This window comes from Pteropus vampyrus, unplaced genomic scaffold (assembly GCF_000151845.1).
Source record: "Pteropus vampyrus isolate Shadow unplaced genomic scaffold, Pvam_2.0 Scaffold470, whole genome shotgun sequence".
In the NCBI taxonomy this organism is placed as follows: domain Eukaryota; kingdom Metazoa; phylum Chordata; class Mammalia; order Chiroptera; family Pteropodidae; genus Pteropus; species Pteropus vampyrus.
Window position 1 is genome coordinate 1,448,541 of NW_011889251.1, and position 14,253 is coordinate 1,462,793.

Sequence of the window (14,253 nt, forward strand, 5' to 3'; positions counted from 1 at the left end):
TTCATGGTATGTTTATAATTCAAATTAGTCATTCATTTAGGAAATTTATTGACTTAAAAATGGTCATATCTTCAAAAGAGGAAGTTATATATGCTAAGACCTTTTACCAGATTATAATCATTGTTATGCATTTGGAATGTTGGTTAATATTAATTATCCGTTTAATGTTAGGAGTTCACTCTTTTGTTTTCTATCTGAAAACACTAGGCAAAGATCACCATGTTATACATACTGAGAATAACAGTGTTATTCTCATTTTTCTACAGACTCCAGTTTTTAAACACTCCAATGAAAGCAAAAACCATTTTTGCTTACTGAAATTGAATAATTGAAAGATAATAATATATATTTTACCAAGATTTCTAATCCAGTAAAATCTTGGCAAAATATATATTATTATCTTATGATTATTTAATTCCAGCAATTAGTTTTCCTTTCATGACTATGATTTTAGGAATTATTTTATTTTCAAGTTACCTTGGTATGATGATACCAATGTAATTTTATTTTTTCAGGGAAATATTTTTAAATCACCTAAAATACAAGGAAGAACACTTGAGAATACTATTGGTATGTTCTTTCTTTTTCAAAAACTTTCTTTCTAAGATTAGAATGTAATTTTATTTACTGGCATAACAATAAGTAATTAGAAAAGTAAGGTATCACTTGAGGAACCTTTGAGACTTGTGGTCAGTCAAGAATACAAATGGGTAAGGAGAAATAGTTGTTTATTTTGGTACCAATATTTCTGTTCTCCTTCTTCTGAGAACACTGGAGGATTTCACTTCCCTGTTACCATGAGGAGTGATTTTTTGGATCAATGAAATGTGAATGATGTGTGTCACTTCCAAGCAGAAGTATGTAATTGCCAGTGCTGGCTTTTGCTGTCTTCTGCTGTTGCAGCAATTATAAAAACACAGGTTGATGTTGACATGCTATAATTTCAAAGCAGTATGGGATGCTGAGCTAACATGTGGAGATAAGCTGTCCTAGGCAGTCTCCCATAACCACAGAAAACTTTGCAGGAGTCAGAAATATTTTAGAGGGAAAACCGAAATAGTCAATGTACAGCAACATATTCATTGGGAGTCTACAGCCATTAAGCTAATGCGAACAGAATAAATTTTAAGAGGAGAGCATTAGAAGAGGTAATACAACTGATAGGAGAACATTATTACCTCTAGGTAATAGGAGAATCTTTTTACTACGGCGTCTGCCCATTAAGTAGATTAGATAACTTGGATTCCCTGGAAAAAATGATCGTGTTGTGATTTCTTTTTCTTATATATTAAAGGTAAGAGAAGAAAAACAATAAACTGAACTTAAAAATATTTAGGCACCTCTTTTTTTTTTTTGTCTCGCCTAGCATCAAATCCCCCTTCTTGTTTTTTTTTCCTTCTAGGGCTTTGTTGTAGTTTTGTGAAAGACTGGGATGAAGATTTTGCAAGAATAGATGCTAAGACCCATAAACCTTAGAGAATTAACAGTTTGCTTTGATAAGTGCAAAGGGTATAATTTTAGCAATGTATGCTATATTGGTTCCATAGGGCTGCTGCAACAAATTACTACAAACTTGGTGGCTTAAAACAACAAATTTATTCTCTCACAGTTCTAGAGGCCAAAAGTCCAACCTCAGCTGTTAGCAGGGCCATGTCCCCTCTGAAGTCTCTAGGGAAGAATTCTTCCTTGCCTCTTTCAGTTTCTGGTGGTTCCTATCATTTCCTGGCTTGTGGCAACAGAACTCCAATTCTGCCTTAGTTGTCACATTTTTTCCTATGTCTCTGTGTATTTTCTCTTTTTCTAACTCTTATATGACACCTGTCATTGGATTTATGGCCAACCTTAATCTAGGATGATGTTAAGTTTAGGGTTACTTTAATTATATCCATAAATAACTTTATTCTAAATAAAGTCACATTCTGAGGTTCTGGGTGGCTATATCTTTTGGGGGCTACTATTCAACCCACTACAGATACCAAGAGAGGTCAAGTTGAGTGATATCTGTTGAACATGGCTTCTTAGTCTCCTATCCCCATTTGAGGAAATGTGCTTGGATTTCTGGTAATGGCACTCTATCTCTTTGAAGGAGAGAGAGAGATATTCTAGATTCTCAGAAACTCTGAATAACAGCATAACATGCCTCATACTCTCAAACATGTCATGCTGAAAATCCAGCAAAATTACCTCATAAGATTGCAAAATTGCCTCAAGCAAGTTGTTTCCTAGAGCTAACATCTGGATTCTAGGTATAATTTCTTAATATGCCAACGGTTGCCAACATGTTGGCCACTAATTAGTATATCAAAATTACTGGGTATTACAAACATGCAATAGCATTGCAACTATGTAATGATGTAGTGGCCAGTCTGCAGCTATGTGATGGAATCAGTGTAAGCACCAGGAGCATTTGGTCACATGAGGCTCTGCACTGGCCTTCACCTCATAAGAACCAGCATCCTCATTTTCAGTCTCCATAATTTAGGCATGGCTGATTTCATCTCTTGGCTTCAATAATGTAGAAGCAAGCTATGCTAGGCCAAGTGAGAGCCATCACAACTATTGACTAAAGGAAAGATATGTTATCTAAACTGGGTCAGAGGAAGTGATATTCTAGGATTTTTGCTGGGGCTATTGGGAAAGGGCACTTTATTTCTATCGAGAGTCACTAAATGTAGCCTAAAAATATGTAGCCTAAAAGCTATTTTGGCCATTTGGCTATGACATGGGAAAAGCCTATCTGAGAATAAGGTCAGCAGAGAAAAATAAACCATAAATGTGGAACTGTTTTCCTTATGGTATTATTGAAGTGTGTATACCCAGATCTGCCCGAAATTGGTAAACAATTACCCATTTTAATGTAAAAGACAATAAATGATGCTCTGCTTTCTTGATTAAATCATTTTTTATTATTAGAGTATGATTAATATAAATATACATTTCCATAGATGGTGTGAATAAGTATCTTAAGATATTAGACTCAAGGGAGAAATTAGTATTGGTTTTTAGTACCAAGAAAAGCTAATATTTCTTTAGCAAGGACTTTAGAGTAACTGAAAATTACTACTATGTATTTTGAACACTGGACCCATACCTCAATTCATTTTATTTCATCCTTATGTTTATCTTATTTTCATATTGTTTGTATGTGAAAGGGCCAGCTAAGAATTAATAAAAGAGAATATTCTCAAATAATTAATGTTAAAAAAGAGATCAATTGTACTATTCAAATATCCAAACATAGTAGAAAGCAAAATATTTCTAAGTTAACACATTATCTGAGTGAGAAACAAATGATTAACTTTCAAACATCTTCAAACAGTTCAGAAAGCAAAATTAAATCACAAAAAAATCAACAATGCAATATATAAACTTATTTTCAATAGACTAAAATACACTTTGATTCCTACATACTTCGTTTGAAGAAGTGGTAAAAACAGAGTAATATAGCCAAAAGAGTGAAAGCAGGGTCTCAGAGAGATATTTTCACACCCATGTTCATAGCAGCATTATTTACAATATCCAAGAAGTGGGAACAATCCAAATATTCATGGACAGATGGATGAAAATAGATAAACAAAATGTGGTATATACTTACACGAGAATATTATTCAGCCTTAAAAAGAAAATTCAGTCACATGCTACAACATGGGTGAAACTTGAGGACCTTATGCTAAGTGAAGTAAGCCAGTCACAGAAAAATACTGTATGATTCCACTTATACGAGGTATCTAAAGTCGTTAAATTCATAGAAACAAAAAGTAGAATGGTTAAGGAGAGTGTGGTGGTGTGGTGGAAAAGCAGGAGTTATCTAATAGAGTTTCACATGTGCAAGATGAAAAGTTCTGGAGACCTATTTCACAACGTGAATATACTTAATACTATTAAACTGTGTACTTAAAATTGGTTGAGGTGGAAAATTTTGGTATGTGTTTTTTAACACAATAAAAGTGGAAGTAATATATTTAAGATTTAAAAATAGGTGTTTTTCCAAGGTGAAAGTTATGAGTAAACAGACCAGACAGTAGTCTAGTTTAAATCTGAACAGTAGAGCCTACCTTTTGGCCACATGATGTCGCTGTCTACCATAGAGTGTTCTCTACGAAGAAAAATACCCAGAGCCCATTGTCACTCCCGAGAAGCCGAACAATAAGAGCAGCAGCAGGACTTAAGCAGAAACAGAGGACAATATTTTAAAATTTACAAAACATGATTTTCTAATTTGGTCAACTCGCTGAGGATTGGTAATGGTGTCTTCTATAGTAAGGGACCGGGAGGTCGGGCGTCTGCTGTTCTCAGTTCTGCTCCTCGCAGCCTGGGAGGCTGGGAGCGGCCAAGTCCACTACTCTGTCTCTGAGGAGTCCAAACACGGCACCTTCGTGGGCCGCATCGCCCAAGACCTAGGGCTGGAGCTGCAGGAGCTGGTGCCGCGCCTGTTCCGGGTGGCGTCCAAAGGCAGTGGGGACCTTCTGGAGGTAAATTTGCAGAATGGCATTTTGTTTGTGAATTCTCGGATCGACCGCGAGGAGCTGTGCGGGCGGAGCCTGGAGTGCAGCATCCACCTGGAAGTGATCGTGGAGAGGCCGCTGCAGGTTTTCCATGTGGAGGTGGAGGTGAAGGACATTAACGACAATCCGCCCATGTTTCCAGTGGCGGTAAAGACTATCCGGTTTCACGAATCGAAGCTGCTTGACTCGCGGTTTCCTCTAGAGGGCGCAACTGATGCAGATATCGGAGTAAACGCTCTTCTCTCCTATAAGCTCAGCTCCAGTGAGTTTTTCTTTCTAGATATACAGACAAATGATGAACTAAGCCAGTCTTTGTCTCTAGTGCTTAAGAAATCCCTGGACAGAGAGGAAACATCCGGGTTTAATTTGTTGCTGGTGGCAACTGATGGGGGCAAACCTGAGCTCACCGGCACTGTTCAATTGCTTATTAAGGTATTAGATGTGAATGACAACGAGCCTACTTTTGACCAATCAGTTTACAAAGTGCAATTGTTAGAGAACGCCGCAAACGGAACGTTAGTGATTAGACTAAATTCTTCTGATGCAGACGAAGGATCAAACAGCGAGATTGTGTATTCATTTAGTAGTGATGTGCCCTCCACTATAAAGACCAAGTTCAAAATAGATCCTAGCACAGGGGACATCAGAACTAAGGGACACTTAGATTATGAAGAAACGAAATCCTATGAGATTCAAGTCATTGCACATGACAATGGAACTCCATCAATGTCTGGGCACTGTAAAATTTCAGTAAAACTTGTGGATATCAATGATAACACACCAGAAGTCTCAATAACATCTCTTTCACTTCCAATCCGAGAGGATGCTCCTCTGGGCACCGTAATCGCCCTCATCATGGTGTCCGACCGTGATTCCGGTGACAACGGGCAGGTGACCTGCACCATGACTCCCAATGCCCCCTTCAAGCTGGTCTCCACCTTCAAGAATTACTATTCGCTGGTGCTAGACAGCACCCTGGACCGCGAGAGCGTGGCAAATTATGAGCTGGTGGTGACAGCACGTGACGGGGGCTCGCCTTCGCTTTCAGCCACCACCAGCGTCTCCGTGGAGGTGGCCGACGTGAACGACAATGCGCCTGAGTTCGCGCAGCCCGAGTACACGGTGTTCGTGAAGGAGAACAACCCGCCCGGCTGCCACATCTTCACGGTGTCTGCGCGGGATGCGGACGCGCAGGAGAACGCGCTGGTGTCCTACTCGCTGGTGGAGCGGCGCGTGGGCGAGCGTGCGCTGTCGAGCTACGTGTCGGTGCACGCGGAGAGCGGCAAGGTGTACGCGCTGCAGCCGCTGGACCACGAGGACCTGGAGCTGTTGCAGTTCCAGGTGAGCGCGCGCGACGCGGGCGTGCCTCCTCTGGGCAGCAACGTGACGCTGCAGGTGTTCGTGTTGGACGAGAACGACAACGCCCCGGTATTGCTGCCGCCTGAGTCTGGCGGCGGGGGCGGCGCGGTGAGCCAGCCGGTGGCGCGTTCTGTGGGTGCGGGCCACGTGGTGGCGAAGGTGCGCGCGGTGGACGCGGACTCCGGCTACAACGCGTGGCTGTCTTACGAGCTGCAGTCGGAGGCGGGGGGCGCTCACAGCCCGTTCCGCGTGGGGCTGTACACGGGCGAGATCAGCACGACGCGAGCCCTAGATGAGGCGGACGCGCCGCGCCAGCGCCTTCTGGTGCTGGTGAAGGACCACGGCGAGCCGAAGCAGACGGCCTCCGCCACCGTGCTACTGTCGCTGGTAGACAGCGGCCAGACGCCAAAGACCCCGTCACGGATGTCCGCAGGTGCCGTGGGCGCGGAGTTGGTGCTGGTGGATGTGAACGTGTATCTGATCATCGCCATCTGTGCGGTGTCCAGCCTGTTGGTGCTCACGCTGCTGCTGTACACGGCGCTGCGGTGCTCGGCTCCGCCCACCGAGGGCGCGTGCAGGCCGGGGAAGCCCATGCTCGTGTGCTCCAGCGCGGTGGGGAGCTGGTCGTACTCGCAGCAGAGGCGGCAGAGGGTGTGTTCTGGGGAGGGCCCGCCCAAGACCGACCTCATGGCCTTCAGCCCCTGCCTACCGCAAGGTCCAGGCTCCGCAGGAGAAAGACAGCCACCCTCAGAATCAGAACACTTAGAAAATGTGAGTCTTTTATTTTTTTTTCCTGTCAATTCTAGAGTTGTTTTATTTCCTTTATTCTTTATGATTCTGTTAATTATTTCATTTCATAACTGCCTTTATTTTGTATCATTATCCTGTTGTGCAATATATGGAATGAATTAGCTAAAGATCAATTTCTTGCAGTGAGAACTATTTACTGAAATGGTTTTCTTAATTTTACATTTTGGCTTTTCCACAATTAAACCTCTCCATGAATAATAGGATCTTGAAGGATTTAAAATACTTAATCAAAATTTGAAAATTTAATAGTACCTGTAAATATTTTTCTCAAATTAAAAAAAAATCACAATCGAAAAAAACTTTAAGATGGAGTATTATTATGTAATACATATTTCCCATTTACACCATCCATTCATTCTGTCAGAATATGTTGAAATAAGACTATACAAAATATCTGGACATTTCCTAATTATTCTTTCAATCAAGAATTCATTTGTCTTTATCTATTTATGCAGCAAGTAATAAGTTAATTTTTCTTCTCTTGTGTTTGAAAACGGCCTGAATGAATCTTTTAATGTTAGGATTTCCAAAATTATCTTCATAGGTCATTACCACACATAACATCACTTAAGAATAATTACTAATCCTAGGAATGGCTTTCAGTAGTAAAATAACCTATTATTTAGAATAGAGTTTCGCACTTGCAAAATCCTGGATTTTTGGTGCACAATAGAGAGTTCATTTAGAAAAGAGCCTTCTATCTATTTTGTTTAATTAAAGAATATTAACATTTAAAAAAATCACATTGTGGATTGGCTAGGTAGTGGGACTTGCTCTTCATACAAGCGGAGAGTACTCTAACTCAGTCTTTACGTTAGCTGGTTGCTCAGTCATCCTTCCAGTATCAGTATCACTGAGCTAATGTATGCAGGCCTCCCACTGTGCAGAGACTGACAACCTTCCTCTGGCACCACACTCCATGCCAAGGATAACATTTTCTATGACTGTGAACTCACTCATTTCCACCTGGCAGCATCCGTATTCCTAACAAAGTTGGAGTTTTTTCAAAAGATAAGGGCTGCTATAAATGACTACATTTTAATTGGGAACTCCTGTGATGGGTAATTAAAACACTAAATTTGACAAGTCATTGTTATGCTTGGAAAGGAAATTTAAAAATAATTCAACCAAAGGGATGAAATAACTGTCTAAAACTGTCTTCTATTTGGTTCTTAGTTATTTGCTGTTTTCCCCCAGATGTATGTGGATATTAATGAATCATAGAAGTAATTTCCACTAAGTGATCTTAGCCAGCTCACAGATAGGACAGAATATCAACTTTCATCTGGGATCAGGAATTGAGGAGTTTGGTTGGGAAATCTTGAACTTCATTTAAGGATAGTCTGTTCCTATGGGAAACTTATTAACTTGTCAGCACTGATAAGCCTCAAAATTCAGAGTATATGTTTCCTGGGAATCAAGAAAGTTCATCTGCAGCTTTATATTTTTATAGAGAAATAAATAGCTTGAACAAATGAGAAAGAAGCTTTTTCATGGAAGGAATCATCCTATGTAGAGTATCATAGCTACTCACCACCTTCTTGAGATTTGTGTGCAGAATGTATGAATGGTTAAGTGAAATCCTTCATACTGGAAGTCTGGCCACTACATTTCTACTAAAGATAAATGGTAAGCTTTTGTATCCAAGTGTGCCTAGATCTCCAGGAGTCACAATCTATTGCTGGTATAAATTCTTAGGGTTTTTTATTTCTTTTTTACATTTTTTTACATTGCCTTTGTACACTCCTAACTGTCGCGAAATGTATATTATTATGATAAGTTATCAAAGATATCTCATTAATATGAAGTTCATGATGTTTTAAAATTTTAAGTTTATCTCTCATTTTAAAACTGGCTACTACCTTTCAAGATTCATCAAAGCACTAACTAGCATATTGATCTAATTATTTCCTAGATCCATGCTTTTCCAAAATAATTTTTAAATGTTTACTTACTTCATGAACTAGTACAATAGAATCAATAAGAAATCAATCATGTAAATGTGATATTAACAAATATCATTAATATAACTTACCTGTTTACTTATATTACTTGAAAAGTTAATTTAAAATGTTTACTTATTTATTCATTAAAACATTAACTCATAATTCATTCTATTCTAAATGCAAATAATAAAATATGAGTAAGGTGAAATCTTGGCTAGCATTCAGTGAGTACATAGGAAAAGAAATCGGAAAGAACTTTTCCCCTAGTACTTAAATACGTGTTTGATTTCATTTAAAAAGAATCTGAGTATAAGCAAACATTTGGACATTCTCTTACTTCTCTAAATTCAACATCTTCCAGTGGATTTTCTCTGCTCAACTCCTAAATGCTCGGAGACCTCATGCCTCTCATGGAATTCACAGACATTTTTAGAATATTTCATTGCCTTGTCTTAACATATGTTGAGTAGTAAATCATATGCTAAAGCTACTTTTCTCTCTTTACTCATTGGTCAAATCACCAATTTGTTCAAGTAACAACTTTTTAAGAAACTGGAATCCAGAAATTCATCCAGAGTGGAGATTATTAAATACAGAATTATTTTATATTATAAATATTTTAGAATATACAGGTAAATTGAAGCATATAGTTGGTGGCTAACAAGGATAACATGGAATAAAGGACACAGAGTGACTTATAGACATTCTACAAATTAAATAATAAAGTGAACATAATTTGTAAATTAACAATTGCTGAAATAATATAGAAGTAACTATGAATGTATATATACATAGATATTTTCAATGTCTCACTGTTTTGATGGTCAGAAATATCAAGGGCCTGATTTTTCTATGAAACGTAGATGGACTTCAAGGCCTAGTAGTTAAAGTTATAACTGTTGAATCAGATTGAGATCCCGCCCAAACACCACCAGTTAATACAATTTTTAAAAGTTACTTGTATATGCTCCCACTTCCTTGCTTGTAAAAAAGAAACATGTTAATACCTACCTCATAGAGTTATAAAAATTTAATGAGATAACCCCATTAAAATAATTAGAATAGGGTTTGTCACATGGGATATATTTCCGATAGATGTCCCCTGCTGTTACAACAATAATCACTATTTTACTACCTGTATTTTATGTCATGGATTGGTAGAATTGAAACTGATTGGTATAAAAGTTTTAAGGATATATTTTGATAAAATATGAAGAACTCTGGGGAGCGCCTAAAGGAAATTACAATGAAAATAGAAATTGGGAAGTTCAAATGAAGTATAAAAGAAGATAATACATTTAATATTTACAAATTTAGCCACATGGTGTCGCTGTCCACCACAAGGTCTTTCACTACAAAAGAAATAGAGCCTGCATTACGTACTCAGATGCTGCCTTTCCTCATATCTCTGAAATACGGGAATGGTAAGCTTATTTAAGAAACGAAGAAGAAGGAACTCAAATTATTGTTTTAATTTTGGATCGATGGAACAGCGACCAAATATTTGGAAAAGGCTCGAAATGGTGTTTTCCTGGATAGAAGATCTAGGAGCTTGGCGGCTACTGCTTTCGCTTATGCTCCTCGCAATCTGGGAGGCTGGGAGCGGCCAGGTCCACTACTCGGTCCCCGAGGAGGTCAAACACGGCACTTTCGTGGGCCGCATCGCCCAGGACCTGGGGCTGGAGGTGGAGGAGCTGGTGCCGCGCATGTTCCGGGTGGCGTCCAAAGGCAATGGGGACCTTCTGGAGGTAAATCTGCAGAATGGCATTTTGTTTGTGAATTCTCGGATCGACCGCGAGGAGCTATGCGGGCGGAGGCTGGAGTGCAGCATCCACCTGGAGGTGATCGTGGAGAGGCCGCTGCAGGTTTTCCATGTGGAGGTAGAGGTAAAGGACATTAACGACAACTCGCCGATTTTTCCAGTGGCAGTTAAAAATTTGTTTATTTACGAATCCCGGCCGCCCGGTTCTCGGATTCCGCTAGAGGGCGCATCAGATGCAGATATAGGAGCGAATTCGCTGTTGACCTACAGTCTTAATTCCAATGAATATTTTACCTTGGATGTTAAAAGAAATGATGAGGAAATTAAATCCCTTGGACTCGTGTTGAAAAAGCTTTTAAATCGAGAGGACACTTCTGAGCATCACTTACTAATAATGGCAGTTGATGGTGGGAAACCAGAGCTCACTGGCACTACTCAACTGAAGATAACTGTTCTAGATGTAAACGACAACGCCCCAAAGTTTGAGAGGACAGTCTACAAAGTCAAGTTATTTGAAAATGCACCAAATGATACCCTAACAGTGATTGTTAACGCCTCTGATTTGGATGAAGGAGTAAATAAGGACATTGTATATTCTTTTAATGCAGACACCTCAGCAGATACTCTGTCGAAATTCCACTTAGACCCAGTTAATGGATACATCACTGTAAAGGGTAACATAGATTTCGAGGAAACTAAGTTATATGAAATCCAAGTAGAAGCGACAGATAAAGGAAATCCCCCAATGACAGATCACTGCACTGTTCTAGTGGAAATTTTGGACACCAATGATAATGTACCTGAGTTGGTTATCAAATCACTATTGTTACCGGTATTAGAAGACGCTCCACTCGGTACAGTCATCGCCCTGATTAGTGTGTCTGACCACGACTCTGATGTCAACGGGCAGGTGACCTGCACCCTAACTCCCGATGCCCCCTTTAAGCTGTTAACCGCTTTCAAAAATTATTATTCTCTGGTGTTGGACAGCGCCCTGGACCGCGAGAGCGTGGTGACCTACGAGCTGGTGGTGACAGCGCGGGATGGGGGCTCGCCTTCGCTGTCGGCCACCGCCAGCGTGACTGTGGAGGTGGCCGACGTGAACGACAACGCGCCGGCGTTCGCGCAGCCCGAGTACACGGTGTTCGTGAAGGAGAACAACCCACCCGGCTGCCACATCTTCACAGTGTCTGCGCGGGACGCGGACGCGCAGGAGAACGCGCTGGTGTCCTACTCGCTGGTGGAGCGGCGCGTGGGCGAGCGTGCGCTGTCGAGCTACGTGTCGGTGCACGCGGAGAGCGGCAAGGTGTACGCGCTGCAGCCGCTGGACCACGAGGAGCTGGAGCTGCTGCAGTTCCAGGTGAGCGCGCGCGACGCGGGCGTGCCACCTCTGGGCAGCAATGTGACGCTGCAGGTGTTCGTGCTGGACGAGAACGACAACGCACCCGCGTTGCTGCCGCCTGGGGCTGGCGGCGGGGGCGACGCGGTGAGCCAGCCGGTGGCGCGTTCTGTGGGTGCGGGCCACGTAGTGGCGAAGGTGCGCGCTGTGGACGCGGACTCGGGCTACAACGCGTGGCTGTCTTACGAGCTGCTGTCGGAGGCGGGGGGCGCGCGCAGCCCGTTCCGCGTGGGGCTGTACACGGGCGAGATCAGCACGACGCGAGCCCTGGACGAGGCGGCCGCGCCGCGCCAGCGCCTGCTGGTGCTGGTAAAGGACCACGGCGAGCCAGCACTGACGGCCACAGCCACCGTGTTGCTGTCGCTGGTGGACAACGGCCAGACGCCAAAGACCCAGTCGCGGATGTCTCCGGGTGCCGTGGGCACGGAGTTGGCGCTGGTGGATGTGAACGTGTATCTGATCATCGCCATCTGTGCGGTGTCCAGCCTGTTGGTGCTCACGCTGCTGCTGTACACTGCGCTGCGGTGCTCGGCTCCGCCCACCGAGGGCGCGTGCAGGCCGGGGAAGCCCATGCTGGTGTGCTCCAGCGCGGTGGGGAGCTGGTCGTACTCGCAGCAGAGGCGGCAGAGGGTGTGTTCTGGGGAGGGCCCACCCAAGACTGACCTTATGGCGTTCAGCCCCAGCCTTCCATCTGGTCCGGTTAGCCGGGATGTACAAGAGCAGCTGGATGGGGATATTGATCTTTCTGCCAAAGTGAGTAATTTTTAAAATCCTTTTAATTATGTCTTTGTCTTTTATTCAACTTTCCTACTTTGGAAACATTTTAACAGTTAATTCCTCTATGTTTTTGGTAATTGTGTTTCCCAGATCCTGGTTTTGTGGTTAAAATATTTGAAAATCTTGTGACTATTGTTTTTTAATGGATTTAGCAATAAGTGGCGAGAACCATACTTGCAGTTTGTTTTCTTCTTGTTCTGAGATGCAGTAATAAGATTATTTTATCACTAAAGGTTTGGCTAGGAACTAAGTATATTTTCCTGGGTGAGTTGCACTTTTAGAACATTTCACTCCAACTATGGTGTAGTAATTTCTGAACAATTTTTCAATGGCTTTTGCCACTTTTCATTTGGAGTTCCTACTAGATTTTAGTACAAATATCACTGGCCCATTTTATGAGTTCATCCTAAATGCTTACCACTCCCTTCTAATAATGCTTATATCTTCAGTTTCAAATATTAGTTTATTAAACCTGTTACCTCTTATGGAACTTCTTTGCTCACTTATTTATCTGGAGTCTCAGTTCTTCCTCTCTACTTGGACATAGTTTCTTTCAGTCTTTGTGCTTACATTTGGCAATATGTGTGTTGTTGCTAGTTTTTCAACTGGGTAAGAAGAATAAATAGGATAATTTTATTGCTTTAGAATTGTATCTTTGTTCATCTTCATTTTCTTATTACTTTTATTAGTAAGCATTAATAAATCAATAGGAAGTAAAATTTAATACTCTATATCATCATTTATAAAATATTCTTTTAAAAAGAATATCAAAATTATTATTTTTCATGGGAACAATTTTTGAAAATAATACTTATATCTAACTTAAAACTATTCTACCAGCAAATCCTGTTAATCATTAACAACTTTTGCATATAGTATTAAGGATGCTAAAGTCCAAAAGTATAATAAGTCAATGTCATTACTGGTAGTCTTCCCCGTGAATACGAACCTGTCTATTAATGTGTGTCATGTTGTTTGTACAAAGCTCGAAAAAGCTTACACCAAATAAAATTGAAGTGAGATTATTTTCTAGTCAATCCCATATTTGATATTTGGTCATTTTCCCTAACAAATAGTTGGGCTCCCATTCAAGTTTCCTTGCCACTGGAATCCAAAGCTTAGGCATATTAGAGACTGAAGAACAGTCACATATTTCTAAACCAAAAGAGACAAAATGAAAATACCAACCTGGCTCCTGGGAGGTGAATGGGTTCTAGTGTAAACAAGTATGTGGAATACTTTCCCACACAAGTTATGTACTATAAATGTCTACATCCTGTTCAAGCTTTCTTGCTGAAACCTGATTAATACTCTGACATTGTGGGGAAGGCTAACATAGAAAACAGATAATCCTCCCTTTTTCCATTTTCATTTCCTTTTTCTGGCACAATTCTTTACTGCTGCCCATCTAGGCCGTATTAACCTCAACGTTTCCAATTGTGGTTCACAATTTTTTTTTTATTAGGCCTTATTTTCATCCTATTGTAAATAATAAGGTCGTGCAAAGTTCTCAGAATAAGGGATTTCAGTCTAAAAATTTCAGACCTCCTCTTCAAATTCTTCACGAAGAAGATTCTCAGCTAATAAGACATTTTAAAAATTTGTGAAATTTTTTTTTAGAGATGTATTCTTCTATACTATTCTATATTGAATAGTTTCCAAATAAATGTCCTTTCTATTCTGTTGCATTCCTCA

General features: G+C 40.9%; 3 protein-coding genes across 3 annotated transcripts in view; all 3 read left to right on the plus strand.

Moving 5' to 3' along the window:
- The window catches only part of LOC105306989 (protocadherin alpha-1-like), a 191,277-nt gene that overhangs the window by 5,229 nt on the left and 171,795 nt on the right, over positions 1–14,253 (plus strand).
- LOC105306990 (protocadherin alpha-2-like) lies at positions 4,233–6,630 on the plus strand. Its single transcript, XM_011382324.2, is given in 2 exon segments — positions 4,233–6,515; positions 6,517–6,630. Coding segments are annotated over 2 exon segments (2,385 nt in total). The 5' UTR covers positions 4,233–4,244.
- Positions 10,105–12,549, plus strand: LOC105306988 (protocadherin alpha-3-like). Its single transcript, XM_011382322.1, has one exon. The coding sequence runs from the start codon at positions 10,105–10,107 to the stop codon at positions 12,547–12,549; it is 2,445 nt and encodes an 814-aa protein (XP_011380624.1).